At 49.4% G+C, this 23,113-nt stretch overlaps 1 protein-coding gene across 1 annotated transcript in view; it reads left to right on the forward strand.

Moving 5' to 3' along the window:
• The window catches only part of LOC147707489 (CD109 antigen-like), a 943,435-nt gene that overhangs the window by 655,603 nt on the left and 264,719 nt on the right, over nucleotides 1–23,113 (forward strand). Inside the window, exons 23-24 of the mRNA XM_086926506.1 lie at nucleotides 15,439–15,615; nucleotides 15,799–15,880. Of these exons, the coding sequence (XP_086782632.1) occupies nucleotides 15,439–15,615; nucleotides 15,799–15,880 (259 nt within the window). The remainder of the gene's footprint in view (nucleotides 1–15,438; nucleotides 15,616–15,798; nucleotides 15,881–23,113) is intronic.

A 23,113-nucleotide genomic window follows, 5' to 3' on the forward strand; every position in this document is an offset into this window, starting at 1 on the left:
CAACACCTGCACCTCCCGCACTTTTACTTTCAGCCTGGCCAACATGCCCCTCACCAAGTCCATCATCACCACCCGCTTATCCTCCGGTAGGCGTGCTTCCATGGCCACTGAGTCCAGCTCTATCCCGAGGAAGGACAGCACCGTGCTCGGACCCTGAGTCTTCTCCGGTGCCAAGGGAACCCCCAGGTAACCCATCAGGTCCGTAAAACCGTCCAGCTGCTGCTGGCAGTCCGTCGAACCGGGCCGACCCACCAGAAAGAAGTCGTCCAGGTAGTGCGTCACCGCCTCAGAGCCTGTGCGCCAGGAAAAAGCCCACTGCAAGAAGGAGCTGAACCTCTCAAACAATGCACACGACACCGAGCACCCCATAGGCAGTGCTCTTTCCACGAAAATGAGTCCATCAAACTGGATCCCCAACAACTGATGATCTGCTGGATGCATAGGCAACAACCTGAACGCAGACTTCACATTACATTATTACCATGAGCGCACCCTGCCCCGCTGTCGTCACCAGCCTCCTCGCCACGTCCACCGACGAGTACGACACCGACGCCAACTCCACCGAGATGTAATCATTCACCGACGTGCCCTCTGGCCATGACAGATGCTGGATCAGACCGAACTGACCCGGCTCCTTCTTTGGGACCACTCCAATCGGAAAATTATCAAGTCCGGCAGGGGGGACTCCTGAAAAGGACCCACCATCCGCCCTTCCTTCACCTCCTTAAAGAGCTTCTCCCGGACAATGCCTCTGTTTGCGTTCACGGACTTCAGATTCTGAGCCCACCGAGCGATCCGCGGACCCTCGTACCCCAAACGGAAACCCTCCCTGAAGCCCCGACGCAGCACGGCCGCATCCTCCGCCCGCGGATACGCCGCCAGTAGAGGTTCGAGCCTGTCTAACCTAACCGGTGTATGAGCCTTTTCCCAAGGCACTGCCCCCTCCCCTGCCGCCTCCTCTCCCCCCACCGGGAGCCGACGGCTGTTGCCCCTGAGCGGGTCCTCCTCCGAGCCCCCAGCAGCGCACCACTGGGTGTCTCCTCCTGCACTTTGAACATTCGTGCCGAAAACGACACGTCTGCCTGAGGCAGGACCCCCTATTGAAGTCCCAGCAGGCCCGACGCTTTTAGTACATCCTGCGTCCCCCGACCTCACCCCCCCACCGTTGGGGCGGGCTGTAAAGGGGGTCGACGCCAGCGGAAGCCCAATGGCTGTATAGATGGTGCGGCCAAATTTTGCCCCACTCATCGTCTGCTGATACAAATCCGCATCCAACTCGCCCCACTGCGCCTCCAGATCCGACGCCATGCGCGCCCGAAACTCCTTGTTGTAATGCGACCAAGCATAACCTCCGTACGTCACCTGAGCCCGCCGCACCATGTCCATATATTTGAACAACGCAACCGACCTGTCCGGATACTTTTCGCAGTATACACTAGCGTAGATCAGGAAGGCAGCTGACCAATTTTCAATGGTCACCGGGACCTTGGGGCGCCTAGCTAACTCCTGCTCCTCCTCCTTTGAACCCTCCTTGGCCATCAATTCCCTGTGAAGTAACTTCAAGATCTCCACGTATTCCCCTTTCCACATTTTCTCCTTCATCGCCAATGACAAGTGCGCCCCCAGTGGCTTCGCCACCCCCATATAGGGCATCTTCTTGATTGACACCTCACAACTCTCCTTCGCCCCGACGCCAGCCGCCGCCGACCCCCCTGCCTTCGCCGCATCTCCGCTCGCTGCGCTTCCCGACTCTGTGTTGCCCGCCGCGTCCTTCGTCTCCGTACCTACCCCCGCATCCATCACATACCTGCCCTTCACCAATCGCACTGCCTCCCCTCCCCCAGCATCCGTGCCCACCGACACCTGGCCTCCACCAAACATCCGGCCTCCATGAGGCCCGCCCAAGCCACTCCCCAACCGTGCACCGTCCTTACCTGGCGTCAAGGTTGGCGTCCGCACCGGATCCCGCCGCCTAACCACTTCCACTGGGGGGGCCGTCACTCACGGCACCGTCTGCCGGGGGCGTTCCTGAAAAATACTGCCAACAACATTACTCGTCTCCCCCTCCCCCTCCCTGATCTCTCCCTCCTCCTCCGACTCCATTTATCCTTCTCCATCCCTCCACTGCCTGGGTAGACCACTGCCCGTGCTCCTGCTCAATCCTGCCTTGTCCCTGCATGCCCTCATCAATGCTCCCAGGTCCACACTCTCTCTCCTCCCACTCTCAGCATGATAGTCCGTGTATCCAGTCACATTCGCGCTCCATCCCCATCCCCCGGCGGCCGTCTCGACCCATCGGGAGGGGGGCGGCGGAGACCTATAGTCGTGCCATCCGCTGTCCACACGTGCCTGGTCCCTCGGTGGAGCGCGGCCGCCCGTACAAAGCTGAGCCGGCCCATCCTCTCGGCGGGTAGGAGCTGCATGTTGCTCACCCGAGCCCCCTGCCAACTGCTCCTGCCAAGAAAAAAGCGGGGAAGTCCAGCATGCCGAGGGAAACTCACCCCCTTCGCCCCCCCAACCTCCAGGTGCCCCTCTCCCCAACACCGCCGAATGCCCACCCATTCGCACCGGTCGTCCCCACCACCCCCCTTGCCCACCTCCCCACCCCGCTCCCCCTCGCCCCCCCTGCGCCCACCCCAAACCCCCACATGCCCCACATCCTCACGACCCACCCCCGCTATCCCTCCACCTTCATGGCTCCACTCACCGCACCCCCCCCCTTCCCCATCCCCCCGACCGCCCTCCTCCCCGTTTGCAGCCCCTCCCCTGGCCCCCTCTTGCCCCACCCCCCTCTGTCCACCATCTACCCCCCACCCCGTGGCGACACCGGCCTGCTTGGCCCCACTGCGCCCCCCCTCCTCTTCTGAAGTTGACCCCCAGTCCAGGTCGCTCTCCCCCCTCCCTCTGCCCCCCCTCCCCTTCCCCCTCAGAATCATCAATCAGAAGCGGCGACACCCCCCCCCCGGTCTCACTCCCCCATCGGCACCCTGGACCAGCCCCCCTCCCCCCACCCCCTCATTCCCCACCACTTGGCTTCCTGGCAACACCCCGGAACCCCCTCCCCTACCGGGCACACTCCCATCCATTAACACGGGCTCCTGCTCCCCTGCCCCCCCGCCGACCCCCCCAATCTGGTACTCCTCCTCCGCTTCCATGCCCCTCCCTGTCCTCTCTCCCCACTGCCTGCCTCCGTCGTTCCCCCCACGCCTCCCTCCCCGACCTATCCACCCCTTGGCCCCCAACCCCCACGGACTGAAGGGGAGCCTTCTTCGCTTCTCCACGCCTCCAAGCAGCCCGTTTTGCCGTGCGGCGCCCCAGCCACCCGCCGGCCGCCGGCCGCCGCCACGCGACGCGCTGCCTCCCTTCCCCGCTCCCTCCTCACTCCTCACCCTCGATCGAGGAGGCTCGCATGCCACAACCGCCGCCACGGTGCCATCTGCAGCGCGCCGCGGTGGCCATACCCGCACTCCCCCTCGCAGCAGGTCCATCCTGCCCGCTTCCCCCAAGAGGCGCAGAGCCTCACGCACTCGGGGATCCGCCAGCGCCTCCGCCACCATGCCGCACCACAGGTACCACAGCTCCGGCCGTCCGCGTCGCTTCACCGCACCCGCCGCCCTGCCGTTGTCAAAGCCGCTCCGCTGCACCACAAAATTACCGCTGACCAAATTCCCTTCCACAACGCTACCACCATCCTACTGCCCGCACTACTGCTTTATCGATAACCACACAAAAGGAACAACAACTTCCGTGCCTAACTCGGCTGCTGGGTCACTGTCCCTAAAATGGTGCACAGTGACCCAAAATGGCCGTATTTAACTAACCCAGGCCCAAAGAGAGCCCAAACCAGCCCAATGCCGCCCAAGGAGCCCAACCAGCCCAAACTCGCCTTCCTGTCCCCGTACTAATTCTTCCCTCCCCTTCCTCCCGTGGCCCCAAACCTCCCCGGGGGGGTGAGCCTCCCTCCGGTCGGCCACCCCTGCAAAGCCCCATTGTGCTTTTAGTGTTGCTCGGATGTTGATGTTGTCAAGTTTTCTAACATTAGTCTGTTTTACATCATCAGGAGGCCAGATTGTGTGACAAAGTGAGTTTTCAAGGAGTGGTACATGCAGGTTGTCATTTGAACGAGTCCTATATGGAAGTTACCAAAGTTGGCTTGTCTTCAGAAGCAGGAACAGGAGGATTGTGGAATGTGGTAGAGCACTGTTGTGTGCTGAGAGACACTCTTGCTTTTAGAGTTCTCTATGATTTCTTTAAAGTGTGCTGCTGTGTAAAAGAGGTGTTAAAAGAATTATGCGTAATGTTTGCCTCTGTGTCTTTAATTTAACCTTCATTCCCCTAACATGTATGTGAAGGACCGTCAATCCCTGCTTCTGTATGGCTGAGACCTGCAAATACTGCGTGGTTGGACCTCGGACATCCTACATCTCTATTGCCTTGGCTTGGCTGCATCTCTATGGCCCATGCCTGGGTAAGGATCAATCAATCAATCAGGTGTTTGTTAAAGCGCGACTACTCACCCGTGAGGGTCTCAAGGCGCTAGGGGTGGGGGGAGGGGAGGGTGCAGGTTCCATTCCATCAAGGAGGGGGTTTGTCGAAGAGCCAGGTTTTGAGGTTTCTTGCGAAGATGGGGAGCGGCGTTGTTCTCACTGAGGTGGAGCGGAAGGGCATTCCATGCTTTGGCCGCGAGAAAGGAGAAGGAGCGGCCTCCCGATCTGGTCTTTCTGGTGCGGGGGACCTCGGCGTAAGTGAGCTGGGCTGATCGTAGGGTCCTTTGGGGTGCGTGGAATTTGAGCCGGCTGTTCAGGTATGCTGGTCCGGTGCCGTGGAGGGCCTTGTGTGCGTGGGTGAGCATCTGAAAGATGATTCTCTCCTCGACGGGGAGCCAGTGGAGTGTGCGCAGGTGCTGGGAGATGTGGCAGTGTTTTGGCAGGTTGAGGACCAGTCTTGCGGCGGCGTTCTGGATGTTCTGTAGCTTGCGGATGAGGTTTTTGTTTATTCCGGCGTAGAGTGCGTTGCCGTAGTCGAGTCTGCTGGTGACCAGGGCGTGAGTGACTGTCTGTCTTTCGGTGTTCGAGGGGGATCCATTTGAAGGTCTTACGAAGGAGGCGGAGGGTGTGGAAGCAGGAAGATGAGACAGAGTTGATCTGGCGGTCCACTTTGAGCTCGGAGTCCAGGATGATTCCCAGGTTGCGTGCGTGGTCTGTGGGGGTTGGCGGGTTTCCGAGGGCGGTGGGCCACCAGGTGTTGCTCCAGGCGTCGGGGTTTGGGCCCATGATGAGTACTTCTGTTTTGTTGGGCCCTCAGTCTGTTCACGGGCATCCTCCTGCCACAACCTGTCCCCAGCCCCCTGCGCCTTCCTCGTGCTGCATCAGAGCTGGAAGCCCCGCCCACGTCCCGTTGCACAGCCAAGTCCGTCACTGTCGATTACCCCGCCCTGTCAAACTGGCAGTGTCAGCATCTCGACCCTCCCCCCCAAACATGCCATATGGACCCCTCTGTATTATTCACAGCCTCTGACAACAAATAACAGGTGTTCTTACTGAGAAAATGATGACGCAGCTGAATAAATACATACAAATGATGACTTAAGTATGAACTTGTAAAGGAAATAGTTGCAAAAGTAAGCTATACTACTATTATAAAGGAAGAACTTTGAACTTTTGAGGCGGGTAAACTCGGGAACCACAGCGTCAATCCACACACCCAAAACATCGTTGTAATTGTCAGGGTGTGCAGATGGACATAGGCTATATAAACGTAATAAATATACATTATTTAAAAAATTTACCGAAAAAAAGTAGTCCCTTGGAAGAAGCGCCGGCCGCGACGTGCGTGCCCGACATGAGGAGCGCGGGAAGAAGCGGCGTCCAGGAGCGCGAGGAGGACTGGCGGACATGGCGCGGGGAGGAGCGGTGAGGAGCGGCGGACAGGCGATGAGGAGCGGCGGACAGGCGCTGAGGAGTGGCGGACAGGCGGGGAGGAGCGGTGAGCGGCGGATGAGGTAGGTTATTTATTTATTTAGGAGCGGTGAGCGGCGGAAAAATGAAGCAAAAATGAAAATCGTGAGCAAGAGGAAGCAAACGGAGCATTACAAAAGTAAGCCAAACGGTGCATTACAGGAGGAAAAAGTTACGTGTGCAGGTTACAAAAGCGTACATCGTGAGCAAGAGGAAGCAAACGGAGCATTTCAAAAGTGAGCCAAACGGTGCATCACAGGAGGAAAAAGTTACGTGTGCAGGTTACAAAAGCGTAGAAAGTAAACATAGAGGTATAGGAGGAAAAAGTGGCGTGTGCAGGTAGCAAGAGGAAGCAAACGGAGCATTAAAAAAGTGAGCCAAACGGTGCACTACAGGAGGGAAAAGTTACGTGTGCAGGTTACAAAAGCGTAGAAAGTAAACATAGAGGTATAGGAGGAAAAAGTGACGTGTGCAGGTAGCAAGAGGAAGCAAACGGAGCTTTAAAAAAGTGAGCCAAACGGTGCATTACAGGAGGAAAAAGTTACTTGTGCAGGCTTCAAAAGCGTACAAAGTAAACATAGAGGTATAATACTGCAATATATGGAGGAAGGCTCCAGGGGACCCACGGACAACGTCGGGGCGGGCAGAGGCCCTGAAGCCTAATTGCTCCCGGACAACGTCGGGACGGGCTGCTAGTCTAGATATAAATATAAAATCGCAGAAGTTGCATATAACAGAGCTATTCTATTTGGGGGGTAGTGGGTTAGGAGGAAGTCACAGTCTAAAGCAATGTTCAAAAGTAAGGCGAAGAGCCCTGGATATGAAGTAAAATAAAACTCCAGGAGGAACTAGCACGTGCAGGAGTAAGTTGTAGCATCGCTCAGTGGCGTAAGTGCCTGCAAAACACATCTGTGTGCTGTCTATAAGAGAAAGGGGAAGCAGACTCAACGTTTCATCCTCCGAGATTGATAACTAATTAACGTTCAGCCATAAATGCGACACCGACATTTAAGCGCCAATATACAATTCCAGGTGTGTGTGCTATACGTACGAATGGTAGTAATATATACTGGGTCCTTAGAGAGGGGCGCCTTGAAGTGCCTGTGCCAGCTACCAGGCCCTATAATTACCGGACAGGACCCAGCACAGCAGTGCACACGCCGCAGGGTGGCCGAGTCCAGCACAGCTCACAATGTCCGTACAGGCACTGATGGGATGGGGTGGGGGGGGCAGCATGCATACACTGTCCGTACAGACATTGATTGGGGGGGCATAGCACACAGCTCAGCACACAAATCCCTGCAAACACTGAGGGGGAAGTCCAGCACAGCACTACAGGCCCGGTGTGTGTGGGGGGGAGTTCAGTACAACACACACAGCCCGTGCAGACACAGTGGAGGTGTGCGGAGTCCAGCACAGCAGACAAAGCCATAAATGCAACGCAGGAGTGCAGCACCCAGCCTGTGCAGACACATCGGAAGGAGGGGGTGGGGGGTGGGGTCCAGCATAGCACACACAGCCTGCACAGACAGTGATGGGGAAAAGGCCTGCACATAGAGCCTGGAGGTAGTGCGGGGAGAGACCTGCACAGAACACAGCCCATGCAGGCACCGCGGGGGGGCCTCCAGCACATCAACACAGCCCATGCAGATACCAATGGGAAAAAGGCCTACACAGAATGCACAGCCCGTTCAGGCACCGCGGCGGTGGCAGACACAGCCGGTATACGCACTGCTGAGAGAGACCTGCACAGCACACACAGTCCGTGCATGCACTGCGGGAAGAGACCTGCACAGCACACACATCCCGTGCACACACTGCGGGGTGAGACTCAGGAAGGTGAAGCTACCACAGCACACAACCTGCACAGGCACCGCAGGGGGGCCTCGCGAATGAGACATAGTAATCCAGATGTGTGCCCAGAATGGTACACAAAAATGGAGACAAGGCTTGCGACCCGCGATACTCCACGCACTGCCTCCGGCACTAGATGCATTACACATGCGCACCAAAAAATTGTGTAATACCAGCTGTTGTTTTATGTGCTTTGAAGGGTCGAAATGTGTAACATTGCGCCATTTATTAAAAAAAAGCAAGATACCATTAGAAGAATCATCTTTACTAATGTACGGTTTTCGGAAGTGGACACACGTCCAATTTGTTGCTTCCACGGCCTGTCACAACCCTACGGGTGAGGCGTTCAGCACTCGGTACACAACCTCGGATGCGACAAAAGAGCTGAACACAAAACCCACGTTGAGGCCTCGGGTGTTATGTAGGCCACTGTAACCGGACCTTTGCTTTCCTGTGCTCGAGGCGTTGCTGTGGCAGAATGCCAGGGAGCCTGGAAGATGCACCCTCTATCCACCTGAGGGATGGGCATCAACTGTCACCAGGGACCGTTTCATCAGTTCCTCATATTAATGTCGTTGAGAATGTTTTTGTTAATATATAATGCTGACACTTAAAGTGGTTTGAATGACAGGAGTGGTAATAGCCCGACTCAAAGGTACTCTTGATTTTACTTTGAATGATTAGAGGTTGCGTTTGCCCCATCGAGATCCGTACCTGTGACCAGCCAGAGACGCTGCCCACCCGCTGCTCTATTTCCTGAGACGAAAGTCTGCCCCTTCACATCACACATTTTTAAGTACGTTTCACCCCTATCCACAACCCTTCTGTTGGAACCTGTAGCTGACAGCTTGCTTCATTAACGTGACTCGAGCCTGCGATCCATCTGTCTGGTGTACAAATATCTCTGCAGAAGGTGTACAAGCTATCAAACGCAGTGGGCCTCCAGGCTGGCCTGGTCTAAACCTCTGACCTGAAACAATGTTCAACCAAGACTTGGAATTTGAACGTTTTGCCTTGAAATATCTCATGGGAGCAAAACACTGCGAGGGGTGCGCATGCGCGCGCCACAGCGAACATGTGTTTTCAATTATCGAGCCTGTGTCTGGGCACGATAATTCAAACCACATGGCCTTTGGTGCACGTAACAGACATCAATAGGCCATGGGCGGAGCAATGCACCCGCCTTTGGCCTACTCCGTGACGTCTTTCAGAAACACACGCACGCCAAGGCCAATCACGGAAGCCAAAAGGAAAAGCACACACAAAAGCATTTGCGATTCCAGGCTCTGTTTCGGAACCCCACACAAAAGGGCTCTCGCTGCGCGAGCCTAAAAACAACGGTCCAGTGCATTAAACCCTGACTGGTGGAGTAAACTGTTTAAGGCATGTACCACGTTCGAAAACTAGAAATCTGTAAACTTAGTATAATTCAAATGGTAATAACACACATTAGTAATAGTGTTTAGAAACGGTTGAAGCGTGGTACGAAATGCTTAACAAAAAAAAGTTTATGATGCCATTCCAATCTGGTACGTATATGTGTTTTCCAGATAATCATAAAACAGTATCACTAATCACTAATACACTATTATGCCACTTGTCTGCTGACAAGTATTACACAGACATACCAAGCTTCACACAAGAACCCTGCAAACAGAAATATGATGCAAAAGCAGCTAGAAAAATTTAGACAGTGGGGAGCAGCTACATCAGCAGTCTGAATGTAGTGGTGGTTGTCTTTTCTTGAAGGAAACAGTCGAAAACATTGGACTTTCCGCTGCCTGCAGTGGCACACAAGCAGCTTTCTAAATCGACCCAGCGAGGAAGAGCTGAATGAACGTTGGTGAACTGCATAAACGTCAGGGAAGGATATGAGGGAAGCACACATGTTCAGACCTGTTTGGCTTTGAGTGAGCCCATCTTGGGGAAATCTACCCACCAACAGCTATCCAGTTCACATGGGTCACTAGGATCTTCCGGCTACTGACATCAATGGGGCGTCTCTGGGGCCTCGTAGTCAATAAAGAAGTGGATACCATTTTTCAACCTGCCTTAAAATATGTTGCAAGGTCCAAGTCCAAGTCACACAGCCTATGTGTTAGATTTGGGGGTCTCTAGTTGTCACAGGTAGGTACTTGTGACAAATAGGGAGCCTTGCCTCTAGCCAGGGTAAGGGGGTACACTCCTAAAATAATTCCTGCTGATCCCTTGGTAGCTTGGCACAAGCAGACAGGCTTATCTCAGAGGCAGTGTGTAAAGCATTTGTGAACACATACAGTAATCAAGGGACAAAACTACAGATGGACACCACACAAGATGTATATTAAAAATAAGTATTCTTTATATAGATTTAACACAAGACCACAAACAACAAAAATCCACAATACTTGACTTAAAATGGTAGAATTAGCTTAGTTCTCTTTAGATCTTAAAATGCAACACTTTGAGTCAGTGTACCTTAAGATGCATAATGCTTCTACAACAAAAGTGTTGCAGGGATGGTGATGCGGTAGTTCCTTACACACAAAGACGGTGATGCGTTGAAGATCCGGTGCAAAGAAACAAAGATGGCAGCTTCTTTTTGATGCAGCACGCTCCTCCGATGTTGCGAGATGTCTCGACTCGATGCGACAGCTGTAGCGGCAACACCTTTGTACCATGATGCGACGACAGCGGGTTTGGCAGCGACACTCTTCTCCGACGATGCAAGACACTTCCGCTCGATGCGACAGCGGCTGTAACGGCGGCAAGCTTTTCCGTGGATGCAAGGGACTTCTGCTGTGCAATGCTACAGCTACAGCGGCGACACCCTTGCTCAGTGGTGCGACGGCAGCAGCTGTGACGGCAACACGCTTCTTCGATGTTGCGAGACGTTTCTTGTGATGCGGTGCAATGCGACAGCTACAGCTGCAACATCACGGTGATGCGATGGCAGCGGCTGCGATGGTGACATCCTTCTTCTTCGTGAGTGGCTCTTCCAGCTCCTTGCAACACGCAGTCCCTCAGAAGGCCCAAAACAGCTGCAGGCACTTTCAAATAACTCTTGGGGAGCTGGTGGTTGAAGTCTGTTGTCCCTGAGACTTCAGCAGGAGGCAAGCTCTTCTCTGAAGCCCTTGGAGATCCTTCAGAAGTTGAGTAAAGCACACAAAGTTCCTTTCTTCTTTCTTTGGCAGTCAGGCAACCACTGCAGGCAATTCCCCGAGCAGCACTTCAGCTTAGGGATAGTCTCTCCTCAGTCTCTCTGGTTCCACTCCTCAGCAAAGGTTTCTTCTTGTTGTCCAAAATTGATCTAAATTCTGGGGTTTGGGTCCTCTCTTTTATACACTGTTTCTCTCTGTTCTCTGAAGGCAGAGAGGCCTTTGCCTAGTCCAAACCCGTTCTGGTCAGTCCTGGAGCACTCTGTTTACATGACTCCTTCTTTCCTTTCACAGTGCAGGGCAGAGACTTCAGATGCACCACCGGAGGTGGAACCAGCATTGTGGAAGGAAGGCACAGCCCTATTCAGGTTCTTAAGCCATCCCTTTCAATAGTTGGGCATCAAAAATACTCTGTCCTCTACCAGTAAAGGCTGCAAGTGATCTCTGATGTTGCCACGCAAATCATGGACGCAGCTAAACAGGTCTGGATCTGGCTACAATCTAGTGGTCGTCAGGTGCTGTGGACAGGGAGTGAAGGGTCTGCACAACAAGTTGTCATTCGTGGAGCCAGTCATACTGGGAGGTGTAGGAAGAGTGGTCATCCCCGCCACAACTACAAGCCACCCTCAATCTGCTGCAGGTCATGCAAGAGAGGCGGAAGGTGCTGCATGTGGCGGTGATGATGCACAAAGGCACTAAGAGACAGGACCCCCTCACTTCCCCTGAACGCTCCCCCTACGACGTAGGCTCCACTGCAACATGGTCATTTGGTGTGGAGTCCATGGAGCCCCCGGATGGGACTCCTCAGACAGCAGATAACCTAATTTAATGTGGACTGGTTGTGCCTCTCCTTCTTCCACGGTTACAGACAGCTCCGGAGTATCTGGCTTTCTGCAGTTTATGTTCTCCACCTTCATGTTGTTGATGCTCCTGTCTACCAAGGTCAGCAGAAAGAGGGGATCAGGTCCAGTCATTATCCAAAGGGAAAGAGGCAGTTGTTCAGGTGAGCAATGCATGTTAGGGGTGGTGGTTCATGGTCTTCTTGGTGCTCTGAGCTGCAATGGCAGGAGGTCATGGCTTCATTGACCTTGCCCAGGATGAACTGTGAGAAGTCGGCTATTATCCAAGTGCCTAACTTATGAGGTCCTAACGGCACTCTTGCAACGCTGTAACGTCAGTTGTTTGACGTTCCGGTGGCACAACATGTTTAGAAGGTCTTGTAAATATGTGCCCTTTCACTCATTAAACAGTGTGAAAGGGGTGTTCAATGGGTGTTCCTCTGGGCGTTCCCATGCCAAACAATGGAATCTGAAGCATTCCACAGGTTTACAAGAAACCATAAACCTTCGGAATACATCAGAATCTAACACCACCCCAAGGGTGGGGTTTGGGAGGTGCTACAAGGATAAATATTTCTCCTCTTTTTTCACATTTTCTAAATGTGCAGCACTCTGCAGCACACAGAGAAAGAGGAAATACCCTAGGTTTTGTGCAGGTAGGTGACCCTTCCTGCACAACATCAATCAACTCCCCAACACAGTCACACTTGCACCATGGCGCAAGGTGGCTGCTATGGTGCAGGGCAGCTATTGTGCGCCAATGAATGGGGAAAGACTGAGGGACTTATTCATGTGCCCCTTGTGACAGTTTAACACCGCGGGTGCATTATTTTCTTGACGTACTTGCTGCATGTATTTTGCACCACGTTGCGCTGTATTTACAAAGTGACACATCTAGGCATATGGGTGACCTTGTAAAGCACTGTGCCACATTATACCTGTGTCAGGTATGATGCATGTATGGTAGGCTCTACCATGCAACAAAGCCTTGTAGGAGTGGCGCAGTGAAATTTATCATATTTCACTGTGACGAGTCTAGAACATCACTGCATCAAAACCTTATGCCTTACTCATGGCAGGCGTAAGAGTGATTCACTGCCATAGGGATAGACTTGCCCCATGCATTGCTGGAATTGCGTCATGCTTGCAGCACAACTGCAGCAATGCGTGACTTTAGCGCCCACTGATATATCAGGATTCCAGATGTATATGTAATTGATTGTGACATGGACCGCCGTACAGTAAATATGGCGCATCCATGGTGTCACAAGGAGGGCACAGTAAAGAGTGTCAAATCGCTGTTTTATCGCAGTGATGCAACACTTTTCATGAATGGGGCCCAAGAATGTGCCCTATTTTATTCCTGTTTGTAGAAGGGCAGCACACAAATATCCCTTGCAGTGCTTTCCAGCACCCAAACACCTTATATGTGGCTCGAAGTGTTTGCACCAATTTTAAAAGCAGGCATTTTCTGTCCTTAAAAAAACTGCCTCTAATTGTACTTAGCAGAAGTTTTTGTTATTCTGCAACATACAAGGAAATCCTTATAAATATAGCATTGTGTGTTTTGCAGGAGTTTTTACACGTAAACGCCTACCTTGCATCTCATTTTTGGTAAGTCATGCTAACAGGAGTGCTGATGTGAAAAATTAACGTTTGCACTAGAAAATTACCGCTAACTGTACTTAGCAGCGATGTGTACATACGGTGATACAAAAAAGCCGCTGTAACGTTAAAAAAAATGGCGTTACGGCGGTGTTAAGTTCTTGTAAACATGCTCCTATGTCTCCACAGTCATGCCTGTTCTCAACCTGTTTTTTCTGGTATCCATTAGCTCCTTACTGCTCAATCTCCTCCCAGGAAGCTAGACTGCTGCCAGCTTAGATGAACCCTTTGCTCCAAGAACCACTTTTAACAAAGCTTTTCTTTGAGGCTCCTCTTTCCTGAACTGTTTAAAACATTGAGGACCATTCTATCCTTCTGTAAAACGGTCAAAATGGAGGTTGTTCACTTCAAACACTTAGCCCAACATTGAATTGATATCTGTGCTTGCCGGTTAGTGTCAGCAAATACTGCTTCCCCTAGCACATCAATCTTGCCTGTATATCGAGTTATCAACATAATAGGAAGGGTATATTTTTGCAGAATAGATCGCACTTCTATTATGTTAATGGTACAATGAAGGTAATAGAAGGGCTACCTTCTAAAATTCAAATGAAAGCCCTTATAGTATTTCCAAGGGCTCGGTTGTAGGCTGCCTTGGCATAGACATCAGTGAGTACGGCCATTGGGAAAAGAGGGTCAAATAATGTTTAGCCCTTTGGCTGCCCTGTGCTCCTTTGCAGGGATTAAGGAGGCACCACGCTACCTATAGGTTCTTGATTCCTTCACTGGTCAGGTCACTGAATTTTAATAACCCCGACAGGCCCACAGAGTCCTGAATCATGTAAAAGTTTGAATGACTTGGGGTTCATTTAGATATCTTTTCCTGGGACCACTCACCACAAAGTAGACTAAGCACCAATCTATAAGTCAACCACAACTCCAAACTCTCCCAATACAGGATACACTCAACCCATGTAACTCCCATCAACACAGGTGAGTTCCTGCGTGTCTTGCGGTCATGAAAATTAAAAATATTACAAAGCTACACGTGTGGCAGGTTTGTGCTATACATGCAAAAATGCAAATGATTTTTATGCCACTTCTCTATTGCTTCTCATAATTGTAGGAATAACATTGTATTGAAATACATCAAATGTGCAGCATGAGATGCGATCAGATGTAGTTTACACCAATTGGGAGCAGTTTAAACAAGGACATTTATTTTTAGTGTGGGAAGGATATTTTTCTCTAAAAATAAATAACGCTCTGAATAATCAAGGGATAAATTAGAGTTGTAAGAATGCATACAGAACTATTATTATATTCTTATATAGCGCCAGATTCGACCCCCGAAGGGGTATCTCCGCTCTTGCCTTGGGAACCCGTCCTGGCTTTTCCCTGTGAGATAGCCCCTACAGGGCATCCCCAAGGTGAAAGCCAGGCATCCCGCCACGGGGGGGGGGGGCCGTTGTGGAGATTAAGCAGGCTTAATGCCCAGAGTTGCAGAGTGTGAACCCATGATTAGGTCTGGCACCGAAGCGAGAATTATCGAGTCCATGGACATTTTGAGCTCAAGACCCTGCCGCGTCAGGAATTGAACCCTGACCTCTGCTTCAGGGTCTGCCTGCTCTAACAAGTGAGCCACACTTCTCCACTAGACAACTACACAAGTGAAAACCCCAATTGTACCAGGTCAGACTTGCCAAGTTCTCTGACAGCAAAGATCAGAGGTGCTGCAGATGATCTCAGGATGGCCATCTTTGACGTGTCTCGGTGCATGTCCTATTTCTTGTCTTTATTTGTAAACCTAGAATTTTAACAGAGATGTTAAGTTGTATCATTAACCCTGATAGCGCTAAGGATACTTGGAGATGACTTATTGGCAATTAAGGAAGATAAACTATAATGTACATTGTACCTTAGTAAAATTTTTAAGTATTTGGTGGGGCCACCACCCCTGGACATTCTAGAGTAGTAGGAGAAGATACTAGGGCCACTTTACGTGGGAAAGCTTTTGTTCATCTGACATCTTTCTCTTCCTGAAAGGTGATGTTCTCGGACCTTCCATTGATGGGCTGGATTCTCTCATTCAGATGCCTGGTGGATGTGGTGAACAAAATATGATCAATTTCAGTCCGAACATCTATGTCCTACAATATTTGAAAACTACAGGTCAACTGACACAAAGGATTAAAGAAACAGCTGTTGGATACATGAACGCAGGTTTGTAAATCTTATTATGAGAAACTCTAGTTCTCAAAAATGTTTACAGTTACTTCAGGCTCGAGATTAATATAGTCTTGACAAATAGCTGAACACACACGCTGACAACAAAACCTAGTTGCTGATATTCATTTATTTTAACTTCAGCTTCATGCCTAAACTTCTAGATTTTGATTTCTCTAGGCTACCAAACGGAATTAACATACAGAAGATTTGACGGCTCATTCAGTGCATTCGGGAACAGTGATGCTTCAGGGAGTACTTGGTAATTATAATACTTTTTCCTGTTTAGACAAAGTACAGTGCTTTGATTTGTTTCATAGTTTGTTTTGTTATTTATTTTCTGGAACTCAATTCAAAAACTTAAAAGGCAGTCAGCCTGGTACATTTCTATCAATAGATTTTAGTTTTTTTACATTTATGACCTGTTTTTTTATCTTCATCTCTGAAGTTGCTTTCTGATGTTCTTTCTGCTTTGATATTTAAAATATGTGGATATGGTACAGTTACTTGCCAAGCCAGACAGTTTCATATTATAGATCTGTCTCTTATAATGGCATTGATAAATAGAAGGAATAAAAAAATTAAGCTTCAAGATTTAGAAACATCCTATTATACTTGTGTTAATAACTGGTTTATTGCTAATACGTTAGTTCGTTACCTGCCATAATGTAGTTCTCTTTAATGCCACATATTTAGGATGCATAAGTCAAACGTTACTCTTAACGCTGCTATGAACATTGACTGTTAAGGGTTGTATGTATAATGATTTATGTAAAGAATATTGAACTATATTTATTTTGGCTATACAACTGGACTTCCAACATATTATATAGATTAGCATACATTTACCTCTATATCTATATCTGTTTACCTTGACGATAAGTTGTTAGTCAATATTGTGGAATCAGTATGAGTGCAGATTGATATAAAAAAAACTGCTATTCTTTTGTAGATTACCCCGTTAAGTAAGGTCTCTGCCTGCAAATTATAGTTTTTTGGTTATGCAAGGCACTGCAATCATTAATCAGTCCTGGTGTGTTGAAGGCAAGCTTCGATTGAACGGCGAAAGGCCATGTATGAGTGTGGATTTGTAAGTGTACTAAAAAAATTCGCCTGACAACCATACAACAAATAAAAATTCATAATCATATAAATGGGCCAAGCAGACACGAATATATAGAAACACTATTATTATATCAGCAGTCGTATAAACTATAATTACAGTTGTAAAACAGTAATGTATAGATATTCATGGAGTCATCAGAATACATTGACTCCCATTGCCTCCCTTTTTGCTGCTTTTTCTTCATGTTTTGTCTGGAGGAAATAAGCAAAGGTTTTGCACGAAAGTATGTCCCTTGAGAATGTACCTGCGTGGTGTAATGTAGGAACCGGCCATGACTGTACATTCTGAAAGTATGGCAAGGCCTGCTGTATCCAGAATCATCTTTGAAGATGGAAAATCTTCTTCAGCTTTCTTGATTGGAATATCATACACCGAAGATGCACACAAACTGAAGTCCTGAAAATGCTCTGATGGCCTGCCCAGTGTCTACTGCTGATCTTGCCAGTGCGGAAGTACCAAACTATTCCAGAGAGGTGGGCCTTAAAAGGGCTTCCCTAGAAACATCTATCTACCAATCCATATGAGCTGAACTAAGCATTCCGATTGCGCCAACGCTTGCTTTTCTGATTATTGTTGCCTTTGTAGGACCCCTCTCACAATTAGTCTTTCGTGTATCTCCAAGTCTTTATCTTCCTTGTGACTTGGGGGCAAGATGAAGTATCCTCTACCTTAGTAGAGAACTATTTTTGTATTTTATTGGGGAATTCATAAAGTATGTCCCTCACCTTGGAGGGTAGAGGAGCACTGTAGAGGGCGCATAACCCACACTTGAGGAAAGAGAGACATGCAGATGAGTTTTTAATGAGAAGTCAAGTTAGTATAAGCAGGAAATGCAGAATAAAATGCTGTATTACAGGAGGGAGAAGAATTAGTCTAGGAAGAAAAAGAGATTGTAGAGAGTTGGGTTTTGAGGTATTCCTTGAATTGCACAATTGAAGGAGAAAGTCTGAGATGCAAAGGGAGATTGTTTCACAATATTGATCTATATGCTTAAAAAGACTGTTTTATCTGCATGTTTTTATATCTCTCGGACTTCCAGCCTGGAAGGGTCATGCTCCTAGTAGCCCATTTTCACCAGGTGTCTTCAGTTTAGAATTTCCATAGTCAGGATTTCTCTTGTAAAGTGTATTATATATCATAAAGCAATATTTAAATTGAAGTCAGAAAAGGAGAGGTGTCCCAAGCAAATCTTTCAACGTGGGGAGAATGTGTTCAAACCACTAACACTGTATAGGGCTCAGAATAGGTCTAAGAAAATTATTCCCATGCTCAACCCTTTTGAGCTTGGCTGTGATGAGGCAGTCTTTACTTCAAAGACAGGTATGTAAAGCATTTAAAAACACAAATTCAGTACATAATTAAGACACAATGCACAATCAAAATCTAACACCAATTTATACACATAGGAAATATGTGTATCTTTAAAAGGACACCAAAATGACAAACATCCAATGTAGGGAACCAGATATATGAATGTTTAAGTATTTGGCATTATATAGCACATAGAAACTTATAGCACATACTGGGACATTTGGTCCTGATAGACCAGGTCAAAGTTTCAGGCAAACCACGATGGAGGCCTGGAGCCCTGCGCAGCTACCCCTCGTGGTAGGTCTCGGTCAAAATGGTAACCTTCAGACTTAGAAACGTTTCTGGGGCTTTTCTTCCTTGGGTCCCTTGAAGCTCTCAGCCAATCCTGAATATGTGGGGGGGGGGGGCAGATTGCCTTGCAATGAGCTAGCAGTCAAACTTATGGAAGTCAGACCTACAGAGGGTTCCAGCGGAATGAACCAAGGATTTAGGCCAGCTCTTGGTTCAAGGCACGCAGCTTGGCTCTCACGGTTGCTCCTGGTCACCTTTTCCTCATTCGGACTTAAAAACTTTGACAGAGTTTTTTCTTTTGGGGTCCCTCAATGCTTTTCACCAGGCCAGATTCTGTGAGGGTTGGCCACCCTCTGATTTTGCCTACTCCCGCTCAAACTCTGGAAGTCGGACCTATGGAGCATTTCAGTGGGACGAACGTGGACGGCAGACTGACATGCGGTTTAGGGTCGCCAGCTTTGACGGCCAGGTTTAGTCGGTATTTGTATTGTATTTGTATTTAATTTATTTATAGAGCGCTAACAATCATCCTGAGTAGGATATCACGGCGCTAAAATTGGATGCTGAGAGGTACAATAACCACACTGAGTGATGATTTATTCAGATTTAGGGAAGAGTAGTGTCTTTAGTTGTTTCCTAAAAGACAGAAGGTCATCTGTCAGTCTAAGACTGGGAGGAAGTTCATTCCACTTAGTAGCCGCCAGATGCGAGAAGGCTCGCTCTCCCATCCTGACAGTCTTCACCCGGGTGGTGGTGGCTCTTCCTAATGTACTTGATCGGAGGTTCCTCGGTGGTCTGTGGAATTCAACTTTATTATGTAAAATGGTAGGGCCTGCGTTATATAGCACCTTGTGTGTGATACATAGTAATTTAAAATTGGCTCTTTGTCGCATCGGGAGCCAATGAAGCTCTTGCATGCAGCTTTTAGCCGAATCAAATTTCTTTTTATTACAGACAGCCTTTGCCGCAGCATTTTGTACTATCTGCAGTTTGGAAAAGAGATAGTCTGCCATTCCGACAAACAGTGAGTTGCCATAGTCCAATCTGCTCATCAGCAATGACTGAACCAGAGTTTTCCTACATTCAGTCGGGATCCAGGGGAAAACTCGTCTGAGCATTTTCAGCAATGCAAAGCTTTTGCCACAGACAGTGGAGACATGTGATTTCATGGACAGAGCACTGTCCAATACCACTCCCAGGTTTTTTGCTTTTGGGGTGGGATTCGGAGGCAACCCCAGGTTGCTTGGCCACCAGCTGTTATCCCAGAGCTGGGTATTTTTGCCAAACAAGAGGATTTCTGACTTGTCTGCATTTAATCTCAGACAATGCTCTTGCATCCAGTTGGCCAGTTCAGTCAGGCAGTTTATCAGTCGGGTTTTAGGATCATCCTTTTCATCAATGGTAACCATTAACTGGGTGTCGTCAGCATAAGAACACATTTCGACACCCCACCGTCTTCCAATGGCTGCCAATGAGGAAACGAAAACATTAAACAAAGTTGGACTGAGTGAGGCCCCCTGGGGCACCCCATATTTAATGTTTCGCGGGGGAGAGATGAAGTCACCCAAACACACTGATTGTGTTCGATCCTCCAGAAAAGATTTTAGCCATCCCAATGCCTTGTCTCGTATACCTTTCCCTTCCAGGGCTTTCAGTAATTGGTCGTGTGGAACGGTATCAAAAGCCGCTGATAAATCAAGGAGTATCAGAACGACTGTCTTGCCTTGATCTACCTGGGCCCTAATGTTATCCGTCACCGCCAACAGTGTTGTTTCAGTACTGTTGTTCACCCTGAAACCCGTCTGGGAATCGTCCAACAGTTCATTAATTTCCAGATAGCTGGAAAGCCGTCTGTTGACCAATTTCTCCAGCACTTTAGAGAGGTAGGGTAACTGGGATATTGGCCGGTAGTTGGCAGGATTATTAACATCTAATCCTGCCTTTTTTACTAGCGGAGTAACTAGGGCCTGCTTCCAGGATCTTGGGAATGTAGCAGAGCATAAGGAAAGATTCAGAACTTTTGTTACGACAGGGCAAATTACAGGGGTTAGCTGAGAGTAAATGTGGTGTGGACATGGATCTAGTGGGGATCCTGACTTGACTTCAAGCATGGCTTTGCCCACCTCGGTCCACTTATGGAGCTGGGTTTTCTGGTTCGCTAGGGCATGCGCCTAAGCCAGGCAGAAACCACCACTCTAGTCAGAGCAAGGGAGTTACACACTGAAGCTAACCCCTGCTCAGCCCCTTGGTAGCTTGGCAGAGCAGTCATGCTTATCCCAGAGGCAATGTGTAAAGCATTTGCAAAACACACTCTCACAGCAACAACACACTAAGTGCACCACAAAAGAAACTCCACACAAGGTTATATAAAAAATAGCCTTTGCATTATCCATAAAACACATTAGAATACCATCACATATATACACTGTGCCACCAGGCACTTGTCATCACTTTACAGGGATTACATAAATCATTAGGCCAATCGAGCCACTGACATAACATATCATTAGGCTGACCAGTCACTACTGGTAGGAGTGCGCTTAGTACCATACGTTATGCAGACCTAATTAGCAGTGCACCATGGGCAACACTTGCAGCATGGCGTACATCATAAATACATCATGCCCTCATTAGACATATGCATATCACCCAAAGTACGCATTAGCAACGTCAGGGCAGACCACCTCAGTGGATACACTATCCAAGGATAGCATAACAGTTAGAGCACCACCCATGCTCTGATGACGGTACCTGGTGTCCCTCCCATAGGCTTCTGGGCCCCGTGCCCGCCTACACAGGGAATGTGGCAGTTCTAACCACCAGTGACCTCCATTGAGGTTTTGCCCTAGTCTAACCCCACAAAGAATGGCCCTGGGGCCTAACACACCAAATGTGGGGGGAGCAACATGCACCAGGACATGACCCAAGCTACTCCAATAGCAGCACCAGCTCTCCCACGCTTATAGTATGGGCTGCTCTGTAACTAACGGAGGGCCTTAAGAACGTGCCCTCTGTCGAGGGTTGCCACCCCGTCCTGCCCCCAAAGAAAATCTGCCCATGCCACTATGGGCAACTTTGCACAAATACTTCTAAGGGAACAGTGGGGACCTCAGCTGGTCCAGTGCGGCTTGCTCAGCGTAGGCAGCACCTAGATCTCTCCGAAGCATTGGGATATGTTCACGGATGCCGTGCCGCTGTGGGGAAAGTGGACTTGTCTACCCGGGCAGTACTCGTGACACATGAGAATCATCAGTTGAGCGCTGGCCCAGCTAGCGCCCTCTGCTCCTCCTCAATGCTCCTACTCTGTTGGCAGTGGCTCTTTCCCCACACACAAGGAGCCCTGCAGCGATCAGCACGCACTGGAGGCAGGCCTGTATAGCGCTCCTAAGTCAGAGTGCTCCTTGCGCCCAGAGCTCTCTCTCCACCTCAGTGCCTCCAATAGCACCCTTCACACGCACCCAGCAGGGAGCAGAGCAAACACACACTCCTACCGTCTGGAAAAGTGACAGTGCCCAATACGTTTGGCTTTGAAGTAAAGGAAGATAACTGGTGCAGCGCTCACCACGTGCTATATTTGTCTCAGTCCCTAGGACCAGCCACACATCCCTAGTAAATCCCTGGGCCGGCGCACAAGGCACAGGCAGGCCAGCACATAGGGCCCCTTAGTAGAGGGCATCCCTTTCACCCACCTAGCAGGCAGCAGTTTAGACCCCAATGGCGGTTCCTCCCGGCCAACAGCAGTCCACACTGTATCTTTACTTCCAGTTCAAAAGACATGGGGTCACAGCCCCAATATTTATAGTCCATAAAGTCTTTGTTCTGCCCTGGTACAGAGCCCTGTCTCAGTTCAAACCAGTTCTGGGGGTACTTAAAATTATCCTTATAATGCACAACACTCCCCATTGTAGGTGTATCCCCTGGACTCAGTCACACAACGGGGGAGGTGGACCCATCATTGTGGAAGGCAGGCACAGCCCTATTCAGGTGTAGTTACTACTCCTCCCACCACTCCAAATGCAGACCAGGCCTATTCAGCCTAGCACTGACTTATCCAGACTCTCTGGAGCCACTGCACCTCCCCAACCCCTGTTACTCCAAGGCCAGACAGTCAATACACAACAGGCAGGCATATAGACACATAGCACACAGAAATGCCTACTTCTAAAAGTGCCATTTCTAAAATAATGGTAATAAATCTGCGAACACCAGTAAACAGCATTTATCACTAATATTCCAAACATACCAAACCTGATCACGCTAATTCTCTCATGTCAGGGATTACCACTGAAGCATGTGTCAGAGAATCTCTAATGCATCCCTATGAGGGGGCAGCCACGCAGCAGAGAGAAACCAAATGGGATGTTTGTCACCACCAAGACATGGCACACAGTTAAGGCCCGTGTACTACCTTTTACCTACACCGCACCCTGTCCATTGAGCTAGCTAGGGACCTACCTTAGGGGTGTCTGATATGTAGGAAAAGAGGAGTCACAGACGTGGCAACCACTTATGTGCCACATCAAAGCGGCACTAAACTGTGCGTGCAGGCCCTGCTGTGGCAGAGGCCTGGGACAGGTTTGAAAGGCTACTGTGGTGGGTGGTGCAAGCAGCGCTGCAAGCCTATCAGTAGCATTTAATTTACTAGTCCTGGGAATATGAGATACCACTGTACAAGGGACTGACAGGTAAATTGAATATGGCAAACAGGTGTAGACTAATCTTACCAAGTTTACCATAGAGAGCACATGCACTTTAGCACTGATCAAC

The sequence above is a fragment of the Lissotriton vulgaris genome, chromosome 6 (genome assembly GCF_964263255.1).
Source record: "Lissotriton vulgaris chromosome 6, aLisVul1.2, whole genome shotgun sequence".
NCBI lineage: Eukaryota > Metazoa > Chordata > Amphibia > Caudata > Salamandridae > Lissotriton > Lissotriton vulgaris.